This window comes from Trachurus japonicus, chromosome 5 (genome assembly GCF_045865225.1).
Source record: "Trachurus japonicus isolate A0001 chromosome 5, Traja_1.0".
In the NCBI taxonomy this organism is placed as follows: domain Eukaryota; kingdom Metazoa; phylum Chordata; class Actinopteri; order Carangiformes; family Carangidae; genus Trachurus; species Trachurus japonicus.
The window spans coordinates 12,396,835-12,407,381 of NC_140911.1; the positions used below are offsets into that span (position 1 = coordinate 12,396,835).

At 40.2% G+C, this 10,547-nt stretch overlaps 1 protein-coding gene across 3 annotated transcripts; it reads left to right on the plus strand.

The window, feature by feature from the left end:
- On the plus strand, positions 1-10,059 carry top1a (DNA topoisomerase Ia). 3 transcript variants are annotated; one of them, XM_085776300.1, is made up of 21 exons: positions 1-124; positions 597-635; positions 2,781-2,871; positions 3,031-3,145; positions 3,451-3,503; positions 3,589-3,672; positions 3,806-3,875; positions 4,074-4,165; positions 4,329-4,444; positions 4,542-4,663; positions 4,783-4,905; positions 5,219-5,406; positions 5,491-5,635; positions 5,910-6,053; positions 6,245-6,430; positions 6,518-6,586; positions 6,733-6,847; positions 7,527-7,654; positions 8,223-8,317; positions 8,407-8,556; positions 8,701-10,059. In XM_085776300.1, the coding sequence occupies exons 4-21, from the start codon at positions 3,089-3,091 to the stop codon at positions 8,801-8,803; spliced, it is 2,040 nt and encodes a 679-aa protein (XP_085632426.1). In that variant the 5' UTR covers positions 1-124; positions 597-635; positions 2,781-2,871; positions 3,031-3,088; the 3' UTR covers positions 8,804-10,059. The 3 variants fall into 3 exon arrangements, with proteins under 3 accessions (XP_085632426.1, XP_085632423.1, XP_085632424.1); XM_085776297.1 differs by having other exon boundaries at positions 597-621; XM_085776298.1 differs by having other exon boundaries at positions 597-621; positions 3,037-3,145.
- The last annotated feature ends 488 nt before the right edge of the window (positions 10,060-10,547 follow it).

A 10,547-nucleotide genomic window follows, 5' to 3' on the forward strand; every position in this document is an offset into this window, starting at 1 on the left:
ATTCTGCCTGCACCTACTCGCCGGTGTGTGGTCACTCTCTCCACGCTACTCGGTTTTTATTTTTGTTTTTAAATCACGCAACTCGTAGGAAATGAGTGGGGACCATTCCCACAACGAGGACCAGGTATTGTTTAAACCTAATTTGTTGTATATAACGTTAATATGCCATCTCTGTTGGTGGTAAACTGGTACAGTTTCTTGCTACCGTTTAAATTGTTTGGTTTGACAGGGCAACTTAGCCTAACTGTGAACAGCAGTGCCTGCTATCGCGCATTTTGTTTGTTAACAGCGGCTTAAACAAGTTTCATCACATCTATGTTTTCAATGTTGGTGAAAAGGAGCTGTCCGGTTAAGATCGGGGTTGTTTGGGTGGGCATAAACTCAAATATAAAGTGGGATAACGCTACATTTAGCCAGCGTTAGCTTTAGCCAGTGTTAGCCGTAGCGGCTACACCGTTAGCCGCTAAAGCCATATTACCCATACCGGCCAGTGTAGCATGTTAGCTCCGCTTTGCTATCCAGCAAGTTCAAAGTTAGTTAGCCGGCTAGTTAGCTCCTACCCTTTATAACAATCATCCCTTTTCTTGATTTTTCAGATTGACTGTGGCTCTCGGGTCAATGGTAAGTTCACTAGGGTAAGATAACAAGTTGAAACGAGGATTTTCCTTTTCATTGTGACTTGCCTTCACTGATCAAATGTAACGTTACGTTAGTTCTGAGTAGAGGACAGAAATGGCGTCCAGAGACTAAGTCCTCTGTCTCACTCACAAGCGCCTATTGTTCAAAAGGGAGGTCTTGTAAAAGCTTTTCCGCAACATATTTACTCGATTGGAATCATTATTGGCACACACATTGAGGTGTTTTATCAGTTTATCGTATTAGATTTTATTGTTGGATCGCTTTTAGTACCACATTTCCCACCTGAAAGTGAGGGTTTGGGGGTTGAGGACTTAGTCTCTGCGCCATTTTCTTTTTCGGTGTAGCGGCCTGACTGTGCTGCAAGCTGAACCCAGGCTGTGAAGTGCAGATGGCTGTGTGGAGGAGAAATGCGAAGGCACGCTGCTTCAGCATAATCCCATATTGTGACAAAGAAGAACATATTTTTCACACGCGATCTTCAACTCTTTTCATAGCTTAAGTTATTATGATTTTTAGAGCTAGAGAGACTTATCATTCCCACGCTAGGAGAGAGTGAAGTGTTTTTAGTTGTATGTTCAGTAGTCATTAACTTTAATTCATCCTCCACTTTGCAAGTAACTGTACACAAGACGGGTGTGACAACATGTTAAGTTTTCTGTAGTTTTTGTGCCGTTGTCACTTGTCTGTTTTAACTCTAGATATTTATGTTAAACATAGGACGCATCATTCATACATGTTTGGTAGACAGCTAAGATGGACTAATTGTTCTTCCCTTACATGGTACACTTAACAACTCAAGTCAAAACCTTCTGTATGTCTTGAGACTAAATGTGTAGCTTTGTTTTTAGATACTCAATCAACCTGTGGGCCTGAGATTTTAAGATAAAGCTTATCTTAATTTGGTTTTTATTTCGCAGCACTGGGACATTTGTCTGTGCTAAATGTACTCACTCTCACTTTTAGTTGTACTCAGACTCGACTAAATTGTCTTGGCATAATAAAAATGATTAGCAAGACTGGATTCTTTTTCTAAAGCAACATATATATATATATGTATACTATATATATGGCCTGGTTTAAAAAGCTTACACAGTTTAGATGGATTCGATCCCCTCATTGCTCATTTAATTCTCTGTATCAATTGAGCACAATGTGTTTGCTAGGCATATATTCAGACTTTAAGTATTTCATCCATCAACTACCAACTGCATAGTGAATTCTTATGTTCTCTGTCTTGACTGCAATAACATGGTGCCATGTAACAGGCCTGTGCATTGATTTATATTACAAGATGTGTTTTGTCTTAGGTTTTAACAGACAGCACATATACGATCTTGACATCTTTGATTATTGAATAAAAAATCTTACTAGTTTAACAGTCAGGAAAGGAGAAAACAAGGCTGCTTATGCCTGTTATGGGTTCAATAATTTCTTGAGACCCTTTAACTTTCTGATTCTTTTTTTTCTTTGCTTGAATACATGAACAATTTGACTTACACTCACATACCACCATGACAACCTGTTTTGAGGACCTGTTCGTAGACAACTTACTCTACTAAGCTAATAGTAGTGAACTGTCAGGTCTATGACAAATGGCAAAGTTTGAGTGTCATGATTTAATTATGATAATTGCAGTTGTTCCTTAACTAAGGTGGATTTTTTTTCCTGCTGTGACTCATAAATTAAATAGTGAAAGCCTACTTTGTTCACGTGCATGTTTCAACCTGTCAGAGGTTTCATATTGTCTCATAAACAATGAGGCTCATACGGGCAGTAGGAGGTGCTGTGCTACTGTGTAATAAATATTCTGTTTACAGGCTGCATGACAGTCAGATTGTGGTCCATGTTCCTTTTTTCAAATTTCATGCTTTTACCAAAAAAAGAAAACTATGTAGGTGTACTTTGAGTACTTAAGTTGTCAGTTAGGACTATTGTTTGTTTTAGCCTGCGCACATTAACACATGGATGAGGGGAGTACACTCAATTTGCCACTGTTGTATCGAGTCACAATGATCATACTTCAGGTAGTTCTTGGGCCTGATAAAGGGACACAACAGGCTGGCCATTTATTCTGCCTATCGTTCATCTGATTCAATACATTGTCCACTTTTAAAGAAGGTAACGGTGTTATCTTTTTGTAGACTCTCACAAGCATAAAGACAAGTACAAGGAACACAAACATAAGGACCACAAGAAAGATAAGGAACGGGAAAAGTCAAAGCATGGCAACAGGTATGTTGTGTGCTTCCAGAATTCATAAATTTCACTTTTGTGGTCATGTCTGCTCAGAATGGACGAGATGTACCACCTTAATACTTGGTATTTCTCACCAGTGCATAGTAAAAGTTAAAATCTCCTGACTTGATCGTTTTTTTTTTTGTTTCTTTTAAGCTCTAGCGATCACAGAGACTCCTCTGACAAAAAACACAGAGACAAGGAGAGGGAAAAGATGAAGCACAAAGATGGCAGCACAGACAAATACAAGGACAAGCACAAGGAGAAGAAGGTGAATTATGCAAATAATTCATGGAAGAATGCATGTGTGGTTGTGCATGTAATGTTGTGATTTTGTGGGAGTTCATTATGAATTTTTCTGCAGTATTCAGCTCTGTCAAATCATGCAGTCACTGTTGTGGCACTCAACCGTTTAAACAATGAGCAAAATTGTTGCACATTTTCTGTTTTTGTTGTGGTATATTTGACAAAATCTGTCCTCTGAATGAAGATACAGAAATGTTCAAAAACATGGGAAGAAAGTGGATATGCAAATGTGAAGTCTCCATTAACAACCTTTTGTTTACTTTTTTTTAGATGAAGTCCCTTGATGGTAAAATCAAAAAGGAAAAAGAGAATGGGTTTGCCAGGTATGTCTGGACTCCATATTTCTCTTAAGGGCTATTTAAGCTAACAGATGTATTTATCTGATTTGGAGTGTCTTTTCATTTTCAGCCCACATGTGAAGTCTGAGCCTGAAGATGACTTTTACCACTCTCCTAAACAGTCTCTGAAAAGAGAACGTGATGACGATAACGAGTAAGTAGCCCACGCCATTAGACTTTTGACATGTTTGCCATCCTACTTCATAGGGTTTAGGGTATCAGTGTAGTTTTTCCATGTGACCAACATTTGATCTACCAGACTTGTGACACGGGGTGTTGTTTTTCAGCTATGAGTTCAAGCCCAAGAAAATAAAGACTGAAAATGACAAGATGGCAAAAAAAAGAAAACCAGATCAGGTAAGCAAAGGCCACAAAGTCATGCAGACTTGATTTCAGTTTAAGAGTTTCTCTTAACAATAAAAAGAGCTTCCAACGAGTTTGCTCCTTGACCTGAAGAACTGGGAGAGGCTTGAGTGTCAATCTTGAGTGTTGATATTTTAAATTTTTTTCTGCCAACCTGGGAGTGAAAGAACTCAGTTTCTCTTCCCTTTTTAGGACATCAAGTCCAAAAAGACAAAAAACAAAAAAGGAGAAGTCACTGATGGAAAAAAGAAAGCAAAAAAAGAGCCAGAAGAGAAGTGGAAATGGTGAGTTGATGTCAGCCAGCTGTGCAATGCCTACATGTCAGTGTGGTGATAGTTCAGGTTTGGAACCATTGCACGTCGAGTATCCAGAGATGTGCTGTATCTGTGGTTATATATTATATATATTCCAAGTCCTTATTGGATGGCTTTATTTGGGTGACTCCAGGTGGGAAGAGGAGAGATACACAGACGGCTCCAAATGGAGGTTTCTGGAACATAAAGGGCCAGTGTTCGCGCCACCGTATGATCCTCTACCTAACAATGTCAAATTTTACTATGATGGTAAGATTGTATTGTGCTTGTCCTTTTTGTTAATTTTTTTTTTTCAATGACGTGTCGTCAAAGGCTAATTTAAAACTTTTGCTCATGCATATCTTAGGTAAACATATGAAGCTCAGCCCAGAAGCAGAAGAGGTGGCTACATTCTTTGCCAAAATGCTGGACCACGAGTACACCACAAAGGATATTTTCCGTAAAAACTTCTTCAAAGACTGGAGGAAGGTAAGAAAAAATGCACTTCTCTCTGTTCTAGATTCTGAATTAACACATTTTGTGAAAACTCAGATTCTCAAAGGTCAAAGATTCCTGTGTTTGAGTGCAACATTGTGTGCCCGATGCAGGAAATGACTTCAGAGGAAAAGGCCAAGATCTCAGACCTGAAGAAATGCAACTTCTCAGAGATGAGCGAATACTTCAAGGCACAGTCTGAAGCCAGAAAGGCCATGACAAAGGATGAGAAACTGGTAAGTTATGACAAGTACTTTGATTTGGAGCTAAACTTGATCAATCAGAACTTATGTTTAACCAATATGGAGGCCCACACTGTACATTTACCTCCCAGAAGTATCATGTAAACATTGATCACATGGTGTCACCTGTCTTGGTTTATAAGTACTTGAATGTTTTATGATTTATTAAAGAAAATTCAACACTTTGTGATCACCTTCTTCAGGATCTAATGAAGAACCTGTAAAGGTGTTCCACACTGTTTCTTCATACCTTTCAAATTGTGCGTCTTGGCAAGTTAAGACCCGAGTGTGTCTCTGTTTCTTGCAGAAAATCAAGGAGGAGAATGAGCGTCTCTTACAGGAGTATGGCTTCTGCATTATGGACAACCACAGAGAACGTATTGCCAACTTCCGCATTGAGCCCCCGGGCCTGTTCCGTGGCCGTGGAGACCATCCTAAGATGGGCATGCTCAAACGTCGCATCAGGCCCGAGGACATCATCGTCAACTGCAGCAAGTGAGTGAAGGTTTGCCTTCTCAACGCTGGTGAGTTTGCATGTGAAGTCAGTAACATGACTAAAGGTTACTGTGCTCCTCGTAGGGACTCCAAGCATCCTGCGCCTCCTTCAGGCAGGAAGTGGAAAGAGGTTCGTCATGACAACAAGGTGACTTGGCTGGTGTCGTGGACGGAGAACATCCAAGGCTCCATCAAGTACATCATGCTGAACCCAAGCTCCAGGATCAAGGTGAGCTACAATGTCTACTGTTGTTTGAGGAATTGGTCAAGACCCAAAACCATCAAAATGATTTTGCTTTTTCAGGATGTTCATTATCTGTTGAAAAGGACTTTTGCTCCATTCCTTTAAAAAACATAACTGAGACGGATGTATGTGGCGTTACTGTGCAGGGAACACGATGTACTGTAAAACCTACTCATTTAAGTTCCTGTGACTTTGTGTTAGACACGCAAACATGGCCTCATCTAATTCATTACTTTGTCATGATGCTGTTTATCTGCAGGGAGAGAAGGATTGGCAGAAGTATGAAACGGCCCGTAGACTGAAGAAATGTGTGGATCGTATCAGAAACCAGTACCGTGAAGACTGGAAGTCCAAGGAGATGAGGATCAGGCAGCGAGCTGTGGCACTCTACTTCATTGACAAGGTGAGGTGTGCACGGTGCATGAGAACTATTGACATTGTCCTGAGTGTGTGTTTGTAGCTTGCATTGGTTAATGTAGCATAATTGCTTTTTAACGATGACTGTGGAGGTTTAGTGAGTGCTAAAACACAAGCTGCAGTGAGGGTAATGTCTTTATAAGCCGGCTTAAATCCAGCTGTCCTAATGTGATCTAGCTGGCTCTGAGAGCGGGTAACGAGAAGGAGGAAGGAGAGACTGCTGACACCGTGGGCTGCTGCTCTCTGAGAGTTGAACACATCAAGCTCTACCCAGAGAACGACGGGCAGGAGTACGTGGTGGAGTTTGACTTCCTCGGTAAAGACTCCATCCGCTACTACAACAAAGTCCCTGTGGAGAAAAGGGTAAGGACTAAAGCAGAGCTCTTAATTTAAATTTACACCTGTTACTTACTTGACCTGTGCATTCATAGTTTATCTGCCTCTTCTTAGGTGTTCAAGAATCTTCAGCTGTTCATGGAGAACAAGGAGCCGGATGACGACCTGTTTGACCGTCTAAATGTAAGCAAAACAAAACTTGTTAAATGAAAAATTGTTATCCTTATTTTGTTAATTACATCAATTTGGTATTACATGTTTATTTGGGACATTAGGTTGCAATATTAAACTATCGTTTTGTCACTTTCTTTTACCAAATATTTCTGTAGACATCTATCCTGAACAAGCACCTTCAGGAGCTGATGGATGGTCTGACAGCCAAAGTTTTCCGTACCTACAACGCCTCAATCACCCTGCAGCAGCAGCTGAAAGTGCTCACAAATGGTAAACATCCACCTACAGTTACACAAACCCTGATAGTTTTCACCCAGGTCTAAACAATGGACACAACAGTGTTTTTAACTTGCTAAAGGTTTAAAATCAGCCTTCCATGATGGTCCATTGGTCAGCCGAGTGACTTTGCCAACTTAATTTGAAACACCACCACCCGTAGGGGAACAGAGTACTTGGTGACTCAAACCTTGTCCAGCAGTTGCTTAATATGGCTGATTTTGCATTGCAAAAGCTGTGTGCTGTGGATGAAATAAAGAGGATATTTTATTGCCTTAACTTTCTCTCTGAACAATAATTTTACTTGATAGCACTGCGGTCTCTTTATGTTTTACGGTGATTTTCTTTTTTAGCAAACAATGTTCCATTTATACAATCAGGATTTTGGCAGCAAAGTGGAGTTGAGATGTAGACTTGATGGTCTGTTCTATGGGCAAACAAAACATGTAAATGAGAACTGCTTTATTGGGTGGTGGCTGTATTAAAATGTGCACGAGCGTAGATGGGAGAGAAGACAAGCAGCCGGCACTAGGCAGGATGTAAATACTATGTGATGGTGTCCTTGGTTTTTTGCTCAGTGACCATACACAGTCCCTACAGCCCCTATGCTTTGACCCAGTCTTGTTAAGTCATTATTAAAAAGGAGAACTGATCACTTTCTTTGCCTTTCTAGTGGACGAGAACATTCCAGCCAAGATCTTGTCCTACAACAGGGCCAACAGGGCCGTAGCCATCCTGTGCAACCATCAGAGAGCCCCACCGAAGACATTTGAGAAGTCTATGCAGAACCTGCAGACTAAGGTGAGGAAGTGGTCTTTGTTTTTACTTGGACAGAGATGGTCATCAATTTACACCTGACATTTTATTTATAGGTTTTTATTGATCTGCCAACTTAAATTGTCCTACTGTTGCAAAATGGTTTTTAGTTCAGTTTCATAGCCTGAATGCTACAATCCCGTGTGTCATGACTCATGCACTTTGTATGACTGTGCTTTACCAGTAAACTGGTAAATGGATTTTCAACATTGCAGTAGCAAAATGATTTTCTCAATAACACGATTAAAGTCAGAGCAGAAAATAGGAATTGTGCTGCAATGGATTTAATCAAAGTAATAATTCATTTTAGCATATTATAGTGATGAGATGAAAATTCAGTCTATTTGTCTTGCAAGAGCTTGATGGATATTAACAGTGATGTAGCAGCAATTTTACATGAATGTTTTAATGAGTTTGTAACTCTCATGTTGCACAGTTTTGAATCCTGACTTTAGCAAGTGGTATCGTCAAGCAATTATCAAGTTGCTGTTGGTGTTAGTTTATGAACACTGGTTACTGTACTTGTCTAAGACTTATCACTCTCCCCTCTCAGATTGATGCGAAAAGGGACCAGCTTTCTGATGCCAAGAGAGAACTCAAGAGCTCCAAGGCTGATGCCAAAGTACGGAGAGATGAGAAATCCAAAAAGTGAGTATGAAAGGATTTGGTGTGGATGAACTAGTTTCTCCCTCGTCAGTCACGGTAACCGTATTGAACAATTTGCTTGTCTCCTGTAGGACCGTTGAGACGAAAAAGAAGGCAGTTCAGAGGATAGAGGAGCAGCTGATGAAGCTGGAGGTGCAGGCGACCGATCGTGAAGAGAACAAGCAGATTGCTCTCGGCACTTCCAAGCTCAACTATCTGGACCCTCGCATCTCTGTGGCCTGGTACGATTATATTATTGAAGTCTGCTAAGAAATACTGAAATATTTATGGCCCAAGCTTCTGTGCCAGTTTTTTGTTTTGCACGATTGCAGTCGATGATATGGAAAACTCCTCCATCTTAATTTCTGTCTTGTTTTGTCCACCAGGTGTAAGAAGTGGGGCATTCCCGTTGAAAAGATCTACAACAAGACCCAGCGTGAGAAATTTGCCTGGGCCATTGACATGGCAGATGATGACTTTGAATTTTAAATCCCTGTTTGTGGTTTCAACTATGATACACTCATTTTTTTTATTGGATACTTGTTTTTTAGCTTAACTGAATTTTGCTCGATGGCCAGACCTGGCAAGGAATTTTAAGAGAGTCTGAGCAGAAAAACAGCGGTGACATGGTAAGACAAGATGAGGCCATAATGAAGTGGCAGGAGGGTGTTGTGGGTACTCCTTAATCTGATCCGAGATCAGACCACAAGGCTGAACTATGCCCACAACTGAGCATCAAGGCATAGTCTCAGTAATTGGAAGACCCTCCTACCTTTGTCTCTCCTCCCTCCTTGGGGCAAAACCCACCAATGCCTGATCTTTGAACTCTGTGGTCCTATAGCTACTGTATTAAGCAAAAACAAAAAATGCTTTTTATCATTTTCTTTCCTCACTCACTCTGTATTTTAGCCCTCCCATGTATTATTAATGAATTCTATATTTTGATAGACAAAGTTAAATCAAATGAATTCCTTAAATACACCCACGCGCCTTTCAAGGAAATGTGAGCTTGACTTTTGAGGTGTGTTTGTGTGTGTGCGCGCGTGCATGTGTGTCTGAGGGACTCGACCATGGAAGCTGTCTGTTTAGGTGAATATTTTAAACTGGACTATGTTGAATTGTTCAGCATGAAAGAGGATGTCTGGGCAGGCAAAGGGGAAAATACTGCAACCATGTCAATATTTACTTAAGCAAGCAGAATGTGAATATTTTGTTTTACATCCTCTATCAGGGACTTCTTTTTCAGTGTAAATGTGAACCAATCATTTGTATCCTTTGAGTTGCAAGCATCCTCTGAATCGCTCTGCATAGTCCTGTCTACATCTGATTTTAACTTAATTTAACAATTGTTCCGAGACAAAAAAAAAACAACAACTTGCGTATCTGTTACTTGAAGATGATGCTATGATAATGTATTTAAAGTCAGTAAATTTGAAAGTGTTTTTCTTCCAGAAGGGTATGTGAGGGACATGAACTTTGCCAAAAAAAATCACCAATCTGTTACAATTTTAAGCAGTTTTTTTTTTAATTGTGTAAAGGTTGAGGATAAAGTAATGTAACATTTTAATGTGAATTATCAGTTCATTTTATTCCACTCTTACAATAGGAAAGTTGATGTAAGTAGCTGTAAAGTCAACATCCTATTCCTGTTTTACCTTTTATTTTTTTGTCATAGCCTTTGATCATGTTTCATTGAGTTTTACGCCCATTGTAGGTTCAAAAATGAATAAAACCCTACAAGTAAATTTGTGTTTGGTTTATTTTTTCTCTCCCCATAGTGTACTCCTGAATTCTTTATAGTGTTTCAAGGCCCTTTTCCCGGGGCAGAGGCCCCATGATGCACCGCTGCCTGTTGGTTTTGGACTAACGGCCGTTGTGGAGGTCTTGCCAGAGTTGCGCCGTCCTCACACTTGCTTTGTCAAACACCATTTGATCACTTCTTATCTCGGTAAGCTCAGACCTTAACCCCACCCTGTAGCACAACACATGTCAAAACTTCCAAGAATTAAAATTCATGCTTATACATTAAAGAGCTCTCGGAGCGTTTCACATCCTCTATTGGAGGGTGAGTTGTGTTGACTGGCCTTGGTAAAAACTTGTACTTTTCCTGTCGTGTTCTCTTTCAAGTTTTTTCCTTGGATTTTATTTCTCTGGTAGCATCTGGATGGCCTGTGCCCCTTTTGTTTGCCCGTAACATTCATTTGCCACTGACTTCAAAGTTTGCTGCCCTCTG